The sequence below is a fragment of the Dasypus novemcinctus genome, chromosome 15 (assembly GCF_030445035.2).
Source record: "Dasypus novemcinctus isolate mDasNov1 chromosome 15, mDasNov1.1.hap2, whole genome shotgun sequence".
Lineage (NCBI taxonomy): Eukaryota > Metazoa > Chordata > Mammalia > Cingulata > Dasypodidae > Dasypus > Dasypus novemcinctus.
In genome coordinates this window covers 25,234,914-25,250,090 of record NC_080687.1, presented here as the reverse complement: position 1 = coordinate 25,250,090, position 15,177 = coordinate 25,234,914, and the positions used below count along the sequence as shown (strand labels likewise).

General features: G+C 35.5%; 1 protein-coding gene across 9 annotated transcripts in view; it reads left to right on the top strand.

Annotated features, from left to right (window-relative positions):
* MYO16 (myosin XVI) overlaps positions 1–15,177 on the top strand; it is a 732,830-nt gene that overhangs the window by 418,147 nt on the left and 299,506 nt on the right. For all 9 annotated transcript variants that reach the window (XM_058276443.2, XM_058276441.2, XM_058276437.2 and 6 more), the window contains exon 16: positions 10,057–10,204. In XM_058276443.2, the coding sequence (XP_058132426.1) occupies positions 10,057–10,204 (148 nt within the window). The remainder of the gene's footprint in view (positions 1–10,056; positions 10,205–15,177) is intronic.

The following is a 15,177-nucleotide window of genomic DNA, read 5'->3' as shown; positions in this document are numbered from 1 at the left end:
GAACATTTATCAGGAGAGCAAAAGTTCAAGCAGCTTGTCCTTTGAGTAGATGTTAAGGAAACTAAATATGTTTAAACTGAGAAAGAAAAGTTTCAGGGGAATTATGACAAGTTTCTTTGTGTATCTTAAGTTATTTGTTACCACTTGGAAAAAGTCTTGAGTATAAAGATTTATTCTGCATATGATAGAGAGTTGGAAGGTGTCTCAGAGAAGAGACATCTTCACTTAATATCAAGTGCTTTCCTTCTTAACTTCCTCGTGATTGCAACATACTGTCTCACCCAGACATGAATAAGTTCACGTAGGATGAAAGAACAGATACCTATTTCCAATAGATACCAATAGAACAGTTCCTATTTCCATAGAATACTTGAACTAGATAAAAGTCCTGCCTAACTCTCAACTTTCCCTAAATCCATATAGGATGTGCTCTGCAATCCATATAGGATGTGCTCTGCTACCTATTAATATGATGTTTCAATGGCTAGAAGAGTGAAATGGTAGTATTCACATGTCTCTTGGTGACTTTTAGTGTAATATGAGAGTAAGGTAAGATCTATTGTGGCAGCCTTTGTTTTCCAAAATTAAAATTTTTAGTTTATAAAGAACACCTGCATCATTCGCCCTTTCACTCCCTCAAAGGCATTGAACACTTTAAGAAGCTTTAAGTCAATGGAATGTTTTTCTTTAATAATCTCATCTGCTAAAAGGATGCTTTTTAGAAAGAAAAATTAAAAGGTATTAATTTAAAGTATTTTATACAACTCTTAAAGAGAACTGAGTCATCCCCATCATTTTCAAAAAAGCTTTCTGAATTTTATTTTCTTTTGCTGTGTTTTTTCTCTTTAGCCTTCTGAATTTTAAGTGTTCACTAAAATAGTTAATCAAATTGAAGCACCTCGAACAAGTTTAAGTAAATGCAGATTACGATTGATTTTATAATTTATGGTAGTATAAATTTCCTTAAATTATCAATGTATGTAGAATAGTTGTTGCTGCTTTTTGGGGCAAGGAGTATTATTATCTTACTAATTTTAATTTACCAAGAGATTTATAGATGCTGTATCTGTCCTTTTTTATTTTTTATTTTTGATACTGCTGGTTATGCTTTTATCATTTAATGCCAGTTCTTTAATTACTTGTGGAAATTTGCTAATATCATTTTCTGAATCTTTAATGATTCATATTTTGCATGTTAAAAGTACAAAGAGTTTTAGGTAGTATAGCAGTTTGGCATTATTTATGAATTCCAAAAAATAGTTATTGGATTATGTTTGTAAACTGGTCTGTCAGAGGTATTACTTTTAATTGATTAAACTATGATTAGGACTTTGATTGGGCCATATCAGTAGGGAGCGGCAAAGGACAGAGTTAGGAGTTTTAAGCTAGAGCCCAGAAAGTGAACACACAGGAGAAGAATGCAGAGAAATAGAGATGGCTCCTTAGACACAGCACAAGCCCTGGGGAGAGACAGAGAGCTGTTCACCTGATTGTGTACAGCTGACCTTGTGAACAGAGCACAGCAGCTGAGGCTGGAGAGAAACAAGCGCCTGGAAGAGAGGAACCCAAGAAATCTGAACTCTTGGCAGACATCAGCAGCCATCTTGCCCCAACACATGGCAATAGACTTTGGTGAGGGAAGTAACTTATGTTTTAAGACCTGGTAACTATAAGCTTCTACCCCAAATATATACCCTTTATAAAAGCCAACAGATTTCTGGTATTTTGCATTAGCACCCCTTTGACTGACTAATAAAATAGGGTGACCTACAAGTCCACTTCTGAAATTAATGGCATAAAGTATTTTTCAGTTCTTTATCTTATGCTCATTATCACACTTTATCTTTTAAGGGAGCAAAAATATGAAATTGCTAATTTACTTTAGAATATATGCAAATTATGGGCAATGTACATGAAGCAGTGCCTTAGCAGAACAGACACAGATAGATGAATTAAAATAATACAGTATATTACATAGTCCTCACCTAATCACTTTATTGTATAGAAATCTTCAAAAGTATGTGACCTACTCAGTTGGTTCTTTAAAATTTTAATCTGTTCACAAGTTACCCTGCTTCTTAGGAACTACAAAGCAAGTCACAAAATAATCTACATGCAAGATACATGCTGTAGTAGACAGAGAACTTCTGGGATTAAATCTCAGCCTAGCAATTGAGTTGTATGACCCTGGGAAAGTCACTTTTATTTTTTTCCAGCTATAAAATTAGGATATTGGGCTTCCATCTCTCCTATGTTCTTTTCAGCATTGTTTCTGTTGTTTTTGTTCTTTTGAAATAAAGTACTTTTGAGGGTGATCCTTTTTCCATTCTTGTAATATAGTCCCCCTTTACTGTAAAAAGAATAGAGACAGTCAATGCTGGAGAAAAGTGATTTAGAACATTAAAGTACATTATTATAAACCTCTTTTTTTGGCTAAGATGGGTTGTGAGCAGACCACAGTTCTCGGCATATCCCAAATCTCATTTGGAAAATAGATTTTCAAATTCCAAACAGTTCATTTACCCAAGGTAAATCATAACTACTACACAGATAACTTTCAAGTAATAAAGTGACCTCCTTTATTAGTGAAGGGAATGCTCTTCACTAAAATCTGAATGAAAGACTTTTAGAAGTTCACCCCATCCCAGAAAACACAGTGTTTTGCTGTCAGTACTTTGAGCTTGGATTAGAGGATGGTTACTCTGTGTAATATATATTTTCTTTTCTTGCACTTTCTTGTAAAACTCACTTGTTAAGGACTGGTAGAAATTGAGAGTCAGTCAGGACATGTGATTACTGCAGCCATAATGTGTAGAGTACCAAGTTCATTCAGCTAGGTCAAAATAAAAATGTTTGTGTGCTTTTAAGTACTTGATTTCCCTTGGAAGTGAATATAAGATAGTTTGTAGGGCTAGAGCACCTGGGTGTGATATTTGGCTCTATTCCTTTCTAGGTCAATGGCTTACGACAAGTTGCTTGACTTCTCTTTGCCTCATTTTCCTCTTCTGTATACTGGGATAGATAATCATTACCCTTTACTCTCAAGGTTCTTATGAATGTTGAATGTGTTAATGTTACTTTTTAAATCACTCAACTATTTTCTTTTACTCCTACTTACATTTCAAAGCTTAAATTCTCCATTTCTTATCATTTGGAGAAGGGTTTTTTCCTGAACTTTGAAAAATGTCTCTGTAACAGAAATTATGAGAGTTTTTTGGAAATAATGTGAATTCCGAAATAATACGAGATTTCTTGTGCTTTTCTTACCTATTTAATTGTGGAATGGTACACTCTTAATAAAAAATTAAGCTGGAGATTTGGAAAGTATCAGACATCTAATATGAAGAGTGCCTGCTAGAACTTCAAAAACTTTGGAAACTTTTCTTGTCTGAAGTTTTGGAGACTACACTATACTTCTTCAGTGTTGCTGAAAATACCAACCTACTTTACCTGTCCTGTCATTTGATAATTTATGACTCAATATAAACAAATATTAATTGCATTTTAAAATCCATTCAAGCCCTTCCAGGATTTACCAGTGAGATAAGTCACTATAAGAGTGATTAAGTATGTTGGCTCATTCCTGATTAGTTCCATTTCCATCACTAATAATATTCCTGACACCCCCACCCTAAATTCTTGTCAAAATGTCCAAGAAATAGGCTTTCTCGTGTGAATATCACCAGAATCTGTCTTGAAGCTCAGTAGTATCCTACAAATACTTTTCAGTATATTATAGCTTTGAAATTACTTAATATGAAAGAGACAAGAAATATTGTAAGAAATATATTTTAAAAGAAACTTCAAGAGGAACAGAAGTTAGTATTAGTTCGACAGATACTACTAATTACTCCCATTCCTCATAATATTTGTCTGAAAAAAGGAAAACATGGATATCTGAAATTCTTTGAAAAACAAATGATATGGGAGAGATTTAAAAAAAAAACATTTTCTTCCCATTAAAATTTATATGGAAATCTTCATGCATATTCATGACTTCCGATAACTTAATTATTATCAGGCTCTTATATATGCATATACACAGGCACACATATGTAACCAGAAAAGTTGAAAAATACTTGAAAGCATCTTAAAATAATAAAAGCACTCTATACTCTACTCGCAAAATCTATTACTCATCTTCTTCAGTGATATCTTCATATGGCTGCATTCAATGCCAAAGCCCCATTTCCAAGTTTGATAAAAAAAAAAAATCAAACTGAACAAATTCTGACCCATATGAGAATTGTAGTAAGCAGCTAAGTAGTACTCAGGGACAGCATCATTTTAAACAAAAGATCAAAGTAGAGCATGCATGTAGGAGCAATTTTTTTATTAATTCAATTTATATTTATTGAGTGCTATTATATTTCAAGCACTGGAATATAATATATGAAAGATTTTAGAAGTTCACCACATCCCAGAAATTGGAGATAAAAATATGAATGAGAAAAAAATTTCAAGTAGGTATCAATTTGATGCACAAAACAGTTTACTTTAGTGAATTAAAAGGCTGTAGTATAATTTGATAAATGTCATAATGTGTACAAATTGTGAATGAAAAGTAGAAGGACACTGTGGACAGTGTTACAGAAAGCTTTGCTGAGAAAAGATTTGGTGGAGACTTGGAAAGAAGTAAAAATTATCAGACAAACATGAGAGGCAGAGATAGGGAAGAGACTCTTTACCGGCCAGTTCTGATTGAAGGCTTGACTTTTCCTGTTTTTCTGCCCGGAAGACTCTTCCCTCATCTCCTGGTATGACCAGATCACTCTCATTTTACTAGTCCCATTTCAGATGTCGCCTCTTCCGAGAAACCTTTCCCAGGCCGCTCTTTCTAAATTCCCCCTCAATCCAAGCACCATTTACACTCCATCACATTGCCTTGCTTATTTCTTCACAGCACTACTCATATTCTGTAATTATCCTTTTAATTATTTGTCTGGTTGGTTGGTGTCTGTTTCTCCTACCAAGAAATAAGTTCATTAATGGTAGAGATCTTGTCTGCCCTGACTTAGAGTAAACATTCATTAAGTATTTGTGGAATTGCTGAATATAAGGAATATAAAGTACCAATCAAGTGAAGCAATAGGAAATTCAGTTTAGGGAGGAAACTATATAAAGTTATCATGAACTCATTTATGCTAGCAAATAACACATATTACTGAGCTTGTGAAAGATAAGATAAAGAAAAATTATCAATATTTAATTCTAGATTTTAAAATTAGATCCAGTTTTTCTTCATAATTATAATATAATAATAGAACTATAGTCTGCTTGCTAAATCCACTTCATGTAAATGTGGGGATGGGCAAACCAGAAATATGCTGGAAGGACTACAGAGAGAGAGGTGAGCCAGAGTACAAATGTGGAAAGCAGAGAATATTTAGCTCTTTGTCTTCTCTGTGCCCTGAAGACATCCAAATCTTTTCAAGGGAAATGAAAATAAATAACAATCAGAAAAATATTCAAATAAATATATCAAGATTATGTTTCCTACTTAGGAAACTTAAACCTTAGAGTTAAGACAAAATGAGATAGAAAATATATTAAGGTCTTTTTGCCTTGTGTTTTCTTAGATCTCAGTTTTAAATAAGCCAGACCAATCATCCTCTTCATTATTATCATCGTCAGTTATCCCTAGTATTATATTCTTAAGTGGACATTCTTTTAAAGGTTTCAGAATGCTCTAATTGATCTTATCTCATTTGAACAGCAGCATCTTTTAGTGGAAGTAGCCTGGGCTTTGGAGGTAAACCAGTTTGTTTTCAATGTGAAAATACCTGCAGCAGAATTTAAACGAGGCCATGTCTGAACAGCACCTGGCATAGTGCTTGTATACGGTAGGTGCTTTAAAGTGATAGTTGCATTCCTCTTGGAGCCTCCAAGAAGCCTGGGACATTTGTAACTTATGCTCATACTGAAGATGGGGAAAGTGAATTTAAGTGGGGTGTGGAGATTGGTTCCAATGGTCCACTATTTTTGAAGGTCAGATTCAGGAGTAAAATTCAAACTTTTGACTTCTAGTTGACGTTTTCTTACATGTACCTTACCACATCTGCTCATGAATAAGGCCGTAAAAAGAAATGTGGAGGTATGAAAGAGAAAGAAATATTTGTCTCTATTCATTAATCAATAGTATGTATGCTTTTTGGTGATTACTAATGGAAGCTACGATGGGGCTTTGTGGGATGAGGTCCTAACTGTATATGTATTTATAACTGGATGGGGTGGGGCAGGTTGAAAATGGGTGTTGGAAGTTTCAGAGGTCAGTGGGAAGGGCAATGAGGGCAGGTGGGATTTTCTTTCTTGAGGAAGAGGCAAGTTGAATTTCCTGTACTTCCTTTCATATTGAACAAAAATTGGTGTAATCCCATAAAATATTTTATGCTGTTTATTATGTCATACATTTTATAAACATATTTTACAGCACCAAATTTTTTTTTTAAGATTCCAACCCCCCCCCCCCCCACCCCCAGCTATTGTCTGCTCTTTGTGTCCATTCACTGTGTGTCCTTCTGTGTCTGCTTGTATTCTTATTAGGTGGCTCTGGGAGCAGATCCTGGAACCTTCCAGAGCGGGAAAGAGGCGATCATTCTCTTGAACCACTTCAGCTTCTCTCTTATTGTCTCTACTCTATGTGTCTCTTTGTTGCATCATCTTGCCACACCAGCTCTCCACATTGGCTGGCACTCCTGCACAGGGCAGCACTCCTGTGTGGGGTAGCACTCCACATGTGCTAGTTTGCCACACGAGCCAGCTTACCTTCACCAGGAGGCCCTGGGCATTGAACCCTGGACCTCCTATATGGTTCATGCAAGCCCAACTGCTTGAGCCACATCTGTTTCCCCCAAATATTTTTAATAAACATGTATTGACATGGGGATATCTGGAAAGACAGATGGTCACAAGTATATTCCTAATCAGGAATATTTCTCACATAAAAATATTTTTTAAAACATACAAATCTTGAAAAGTAAAATGCCTGTAAGTAGGTACTTTCTGTGAATGGACACTTACAAGAATGAGCCCCAAACCTCTTTAACTTAGAATCCTATTGTTTTCCTTCTTCTATTAAAAAATTCCTTCCCATAACAACAAAGAGGCCTGCCTCCTCCATTTGGGAGAAAATTAGTGTTGCAGGGCAGTTTGAATTTTTGGTGGTTTTGTGCTTTCTTCCATCTAACAGCTTCTTCAAGACATGTTTTTAAAATCCTACTGATGAATCTTGCTAATACATAGCAATTGTACTCACTGCTGGAGATGAGCTAACTAGGATGATTACTAATTATACTGTTTTTAAATTTAGATGAAAAGTTTTGAAGTCACTGTAGGGAGTGGAATTTGATTAGTTTGAATATTGCTTTAAATAAAGCTTGTATGTTTATGGGACAAGTTGGGTACATGTGTCAACTCTTTCTCTGAGGATAGAAGCAAGGTTATCACCTTCCCAACCTTTCATTATCACTTGTTATTTCTTTAGTTGATAACTAGAAAAAAAAATGGGAGGGAACAATTATGGCAGTGCTTTTCGTATGCACATAGATTTTTTAAATACTCAAAAATAATATTCTCTTGAGAAGTAATTACTTTTACTATTAATATTGTCACTGCAAAGAAAACATAATGTCATTGCCCCTGTCTGTTCTTCTATTTGAACCTATAATTACTACTAGAGTTGGTAGTTGTATGTCCAAGAGACTTAAATATTTGGGCTGTCCGTGTGCCAGCTGGGCCCTGAATCTCACTGGAGTTGCAACACCTACTCTCCATTTCATTGGACTCACCTAGGACAACTAATACGGAGGTGATGATGGACAACTACCATAACAAGGAACCAAGAGAGTCTACAACTGCAGGCAAGAGAGTCCCATCCATCGGCCCTATGGGCTCACAGCCCCCTCTCAATTAGAGGTGGAGTGGACATCATCATCCCAGAATCCTCAGGACTGGGGAATGAACTGTGGACTAAAGTAGACTTATTGATATTCTACTATAGACTTATTGTGATTCTAGCAATGGAAGAAATCATATCACTGATGTGGAGGCAGTGGCCACTGGAGGTCCTGAGGGCAGGGAGAGGGAAAAACAGGAGTGATACGAAGGCATTTTTGGGACTTGGAAATTGGCCTGAATAACATTGCAACGATAGAAACAAGCCATTATAAATCTTGTCATAACCTACAGAATTGTGTGGCAGAGAGTGTAAACTATAAACTTTAATCCACTCTTGGCAGCAGTGCTCCAAAATGTGTTCATCAGTTGCAGTAAATGTACCTCACTAATGAAGGATGTTGTTAATGTGGAAAATGTAGGACGAGTAGGAAGCAGGGCATATGGGAATGCCCGATATTTTTTATGTGACATTTGTATAATCTAAGTATCTTTTTAAAAATTAAATAAAATAAAAACCATAATGGAAAGTGTTTCAGCAAAAAGTTTGTTTTAAGAGTTAAAAACAGAAAGAACATTTCTATATTAAGGTCTTGACTTGAAATTAAAACCTGATTAAATACTAATGGAGAAACAGAAAAGAAACTACATGTGGATGGATGCACACACACACTCAAGTGAGAGTACAATATGACCACCTTTTTCATTATGACATCACTTTTGAGCTTACATGTCACTAATAAAAGGGTTGTTTTGGAAGCTCTCTTTTTATGTACTTGTGACCCTTTTCTAATTGCTCAATAAATGGTATGAATTTTGAAGTTTTTTTTTTAGTAGTACCAATAATCATTCTGATTATTTGGCAAAATGACCACTTACTAAATGAACAAGATAAAAATGCACTGTTAATAGTGTATCCAGTTGTTCAAATAGATTCAATGTATAAACCCAAAATTCAGTGAATTAGAGGAGATGGGGATATAGTTTTGCTTTTTGAGGTCAGACTCTAGAATAATTATTAGCAGATTCATTTTATGAGATGCTGTTTTTAGTTCAAATATAGGGAATAATTAAATCCATCTTCCTTCCTAAGTACAATTATCCTTTTAGTCCGAAAGCATGATTGATGATGAATTCTTGCTTGAAAGTGGAAACTATCGTGATTCATATTCACATTAGAAAGTCAAATATACCATTGCTTAATGACCATTAATAATGATAAGAATAACTTGAGCCCAAATTATAATGCTTATGCTCCAGAAGCAGTAAAATTTTCATCAAGCAAACATATAGCCATAAACTTTGATTAATGCTAGTCTCTATATTGTCAATCCTAATTTCTGAGGCAAAATCAGGGATGAGATTTCCATATTTTATCCATTTGGCATGGTCCGGCCACCTTGAATTCAGATTCAAAAACGTGCATTTATTCTGTGGATTGTTTATTTTGCTTTACTTTGTAATCTTTTGAAGGCAAAAGGCCTCAATAATGAGACTAATTAGGTTTTAGTTTTACTAGCATACATGCATTGTAGTGATAAGAAGATGATGTGACACTAATCACATTGTCAGAAATTACTCTATAACCATTTCACTCCATAACGGGGTTGTAAACTTTATTTTTCAAGTATGTGTTTCATTATCTGCTACTAAGTTATAACCCATATGCTAGCTCCTTAGGATGATTTCAATATAGGTCTTGCAATTTTCCTGAACTATATTCTAGATATTAAATTGCATACACATAAATTCAAGTCTTCTTTGGCTCTGCTGCAATGGGTTTCTCCCAATGTTTCTAGCAATAAGCGATTATTGTCTATATCCCTAGACCTTAAAAGTGTGCGCATATTCACTGCTGGTCTGTTTACTAGTAAAGTTTTTTTAGTGTATACAGCAGAGCACTTTACAGTCAATATAATGAATAGAACACAGTGACATAGCTGTTACTTTCAAATTGTGCGAAATAATGGAGAAAAGTCTAATAACTCTTACAGAGCCTTTGCTATAGGCAAGGGTATGTGTTTTCAGATTATATGTGTGCACAAAAGTTCTGTGTTGGAAAGGATGCTGCATTATCTCTTATTATTAATATGTGCAAATTTATGGAAATGAAAATAATAATGCCATTTAACAGAATCACTCATTTTTTTTAACTTAACTCAGCCAGAATTTATACATATATGCTAGAGAAGACCCGACTTGTTTCACAACCTCTCAGCCAGAGCAATTTTCTCATCTTCTACTTGTTGATGGATGGGTTATCTGCTGAGGAAAAATACGGACTTCACCTTAGTAACCTGTCTGCACACAGGTAAGTGACTAAATACTTTCTAACAGATACGTTTACAAATTTTGATCGCAACATATTGGCCTTAAGTTTTCCTCTTTTTTTCAGAGAAGAAATGGTGAGTGAAAGGGAATAATTAGATACTGTCAGGTTAGAAACATTCAAGTAACTTTATTATAACTTTATTTATTGATTGCTTAGGTAAATTTTTGTGTTTGTGTATGAACTTACGTTTTTAGTTTTCTAGTTTTAGATCAGACAAAAAGATTAATTCATTTATAATCTTTTGTATTCCTTCTGGTAAATTTGGATTTGACATTAGTTATGAATGGCCAATCTTTGGTAGACTTTTGAAATAACAGGAAGTATTAGTTGAGAAATTATTATTCATTAGTAACAGATGAAGTTATGTAACGCTTAAGACAAGAACATAAAGTAGGGGCTGATTTTCTGCTTTGGAGGCAGAAAGCATATGTGTTAAAATTAGGATGGTAGAGGTAAGGAGCTGTAAAGATATGAACTGAAGAATGTTTTCTCCATTTGTACATTTCCTCCAATGGCCTGGTTTAATGGGTCTACCTACAAGGATTTGTCCAGACGTGGATTGGGATGAGAACCAAAAACGGGATAATGGGTTTAAACCCTGTTCAGAAGAGAAGTTGCATGAGAAAAGGAAGGGAGAAAGAACAGGACATGCTTTTCTAAACTCACTAATGAACTGAGTGGCCAGGGGGTGGAGAGAAATGTGCTAGAAGATGGTATAGATTTACTAGTGACATCTATGTGTATCTGATATACAGTGTATTGGTTGTTATTGGATTCAAGAATAATTGTGTGAGTTTGCATAATTTTAAGAGAACTTTTGTGAAAATGATTAAAGGATACCACAGAAAAAAAAGAAACATGCAAGGGGTTGCTGCATTCACCTGTTTATAGTCAAGTCAGTGCTTTAGCCACAAGGTGATGGTTGAGAAAACAAACATTTGGAGGCTATACCATCATGCCACCCCTATTGCCCATGCACACAAGTTTGCTTAGGCATGCGGAAATCTGTTTACACAGGTCTTCTGTAGTTTGCAGTGTTGACTGGAAAGAAGAGATTTTTTTTTCTGGTGGAGGAGATGCATAGCAGGTCAATAGTAGTAGAAAGAGATATGATGAAAAATAAATCAGGGTTAGGAAACAGAGGTGGTGGTGGGTGTACTCTTTTAGATAGGTTACTTGGGGAGGGCTTCTTTCAGATGATGACTGATAAACAGAGGCTGGAAAAGCCAAGCAGAGGTCTGGGGTAGAGTTTTCAAACAAAATGGAACAAGTACAGGGAATCTGAGGGAATAAGCCTGCTGTTTGAGGAAGAGCAATACGGTCAGTAGGTGTGACCAAAGTTGCCTGAGCAAAAAGAAGAAGAATAGAGATAAAAGGAAAAGGACTGCCATGATCAGAAATTTGGATTTTATTCAGATCGGGATTCGAAGCCATTGGAAGACTCTGAGTAGGGAAGGGGCATGAATTGATTTCCACTTTAAAGATGGCTCTAAGCCTGCAAGTGTGGTAATCAAGAAGTAATGATAGAATTGACAAAGGTAGCAGCAGTGGAGATTGTAAGAAATGGTAAGATTCAGGTTATGTTCTGAAGACTGGGAGGGCAGGACTCGTGGATGGATTGAATAAGGAATGTGAGGAAATGACAGGAGACACCAATGAGTCCTATGACTGTGCCTGCGCAAATCAGGGTTTCAGTCACAGAGACAAAAAGGCAAGAGGAGAGCAAGTGTGTTTGAGGAGGAAGAGTGTAGCTGGAGAATCAGTGATTCTGGTTTTTCCAGGATAAGGTTGAGAAGACTAGGGAGCAAAGTAGAGATATCAAGTAAGGAGTTGGAGAAAGGAGGGATTTCCGGGAGGGTGGGGCTTAAGTCATGCCTAGCTCTGAGAACCAGTTGCAGAAGTGGCAGAATAAATTTTGTCCTCTCCATGGCTCTGAGGTGTGAATGATGGTGGATGATAGATTTAGGAGAAGAAAAATAATTGACAGTGTCATGATTTATCTTTATATTATTGATCATTACCATCAAATTTCTGTGAAAATATTACAGTCCAAAAGTGGAGATATAGTTTCTTGAGTTGAGTAGTCAAAAGTTTGAAAAGGTCTTATCAAAATTGTGTTTTAATTAAAGTTAAAAACTATTTGGGTGTTTGCTCTCACCAAATACACAAAAATTCAGAAGAAAAGACCCACATTAATTTGAAGTAAGATAGCCCAGACAAAGAGAATAAAAACATAGATATTCCAAGCTACCCAGGACATTAAAAATGTTTTCTATCAAATTCCCTTATTTTACAAAGGAGATAATCAAAGCCAGTGCTAGAGAAGGTTGTGTTGAAATGAATGCTATGTAACAGTAGTATTGATTAATCCAGTACCTGGAACTAAAATTTTCTTTTTCTACATAGAACATCTTTTAATTGCATACTAATATGCCATCCTTGGAAGAAAAGCATCACTGGGTATTGAGGGGTAATCTGTGAGGAAGAAAAGTGTTTTGTTCTGTGTTCCCAATCTTTCTTACAATCAAGAGTCCAAAGTTTATAGCAGATTATTAGTTTAGGGCAGGAGTTCTTAACCTTTTTTGTTCCACAGACCCCTTTGCCGGTCAGCTGCAATGAACACTACTGTAATTTATTTTTTGCATATTTTCATAAGTGAAGGAAATGCTAGATTTCAGTTAGTGATCAGAGAAAATAAAGATAATAAGTTGATTTTTTTTTCCATTCAAGCTTGAGGACCCCCTGAAATCTTTCCATGGACCCCCGTGGTTAAGAACCCTTGATTTAGGGAGTCTCTGGATGGGTGTGTGTGCATGCACGCTTACAGTTACTAACATAAAGGCACTGAAAAATGAAAGGCAACAATCCCAACTACCATTCACAGAAACAATTTAACATCTTGGGACATGGTTTGGACAATTCTTTTGAAGTGTGTGAGTGTGTAGGAGAAAACAAGGTTTCCTTTATTGAGCTCTAGTTCAAACAGTCATATCTTTCTTTGCAAAATAGTTTGGAATCCTTTAGGATATTTAGAAATTTAAACAGTGAGGAGTACCTTTGTCTGAAGCTCCAACAGGAAAGAACTCAGCAATTTTCTGAATAATGCAATTCCCTTGAACAAAGCAGGTATTTTATTAAAAAGTATCATAAATATCTAATGGGAGGAAAAGAATACTTTCCAATAAAAATATACGCCACAACTCCAGACTCTTAAAAATGTCAGTTGGAACATTTGTACAAAGAGAATTCTACTGGTAAAATGTTGTTGTTTAAATAATAACAAGCTGTTTTGCATGTTATAATTCATTATATTTTTGTAGTTCTTCTTACATATATTGATTAATCTTCTCACTTTACAATGTTGGTGAGATCTGAGGTGCTCACATAGGTATGAGAGTTGAATTTGGGTTTGTATCAACTCTTTGTTTAATAACCACATACATAAAGAACCATCATTCTGAGAATCATTTGGCCTATTTAACATCAGATGTATAGACTTGCATTAATTCAGTCCTGAACTTGTTACCTTTCTAACCTTTCATTATTTAATGATCTCTCTAATTCTTCTCCTTAAAATCAATACTCATAGGTAAAGGAGATGGTTGTTTGTAAAATGCCTAATCCCATGCCTAGCAGATAATAGGCACTTAGGAGTTAACAATCGTTATTATAATCACATCTATTTATCTGATTTTCTTTAAAAAAGATGTTGAAGGAGTCATCTATTAAATAGAACAAACCAGCCTATGAATTACCATTAGAATATCCATTTGTTTATTGATTCATTCCACAGTGCAATTTGCAGTGAATTTTGATGACATATGTTGGGTCTTACAGCAAACACTACAAATAATTGCAAGTCTGCTTCCTTCAAAAGCATCCTGTCATTACCTACATGAAATAAAATAAAACATTAATGTAACTGTGAGCCAAAGGCATAATATAACTTTATCATGGGTTCTTATGGGATTACAACTCCAAAAGAGAAGAAAACTTTGCCGAAATTAATGCTTTTAAAATTAGTTTTCGGGAAACGGACTTGGCCCAGTGGTTAGGGCGTCCATCTACCACATGGGAGGTCCGCGGTTCAAACCCCGGGCCTCCTTGACCCATGTGGAGCTGGCCCATGCGCAGTGCTGATGCGCGCAAGGAGTGCCCTGCCACGCAGGGGTGTCCCCCCGCGTAGGGGAGTCCCATGTGCAAGGGGAGTCCCATGTGCAAGGAGTGCCCCCGTAAGGAGAGCCGCCCAGCGTGAAAGAAAATGCAGCCTGCCCAGGAATGGCGCCGCCCACACTTCCCGTGCCGCTGACGACAACAGAAGCGGACAAAGAAACAAGACCCAGCAAACAGATACAGAGAACAGACAACCGGGGGAGGGGGGAGAATTAAATAAATAAATAAATCTTTTAAAAAATAAAATAAAATAAAATAAAATTAGTTTTCAACCTTTGACCTTGGCTTTGGAACTAAAAGTTTCCAAAGCATCACATGACAATTTACAATGGTTTATTCGATGTTAAAATGTACCTGAAGATTTAGTATACTTTCTTATTTTTCACATTGGGACAATTTCTATCACAAGCAAGTAGCATTTTTGTATAGCTCATATAACTACAACACATAAATGTTATATATGAGCCCCTGTGACTTTACTGTATAAAACAATATTTACAACACTTTGCATAAGGAACTTCTGGGAGAGATTATTAAAATAACTACAAAAAGAAAATTAAATTTATCCAGAATTCCCACAAGATGGCACTCTCTCTACAGAGTTGGATTGAAACAATGCTCATCTCTAAGGTTTTTTTTTTAACAGTTCTGCCTATGATTTAATTTTTTTTTCCCTGAATTTTTTTTTTAATTTTTTCTATGTAATGTTAACATTACATCTAGAAATACGTGAAGCTTATACTCATGGGAATTGAGATTTATTGAAAATAAAAATAGTC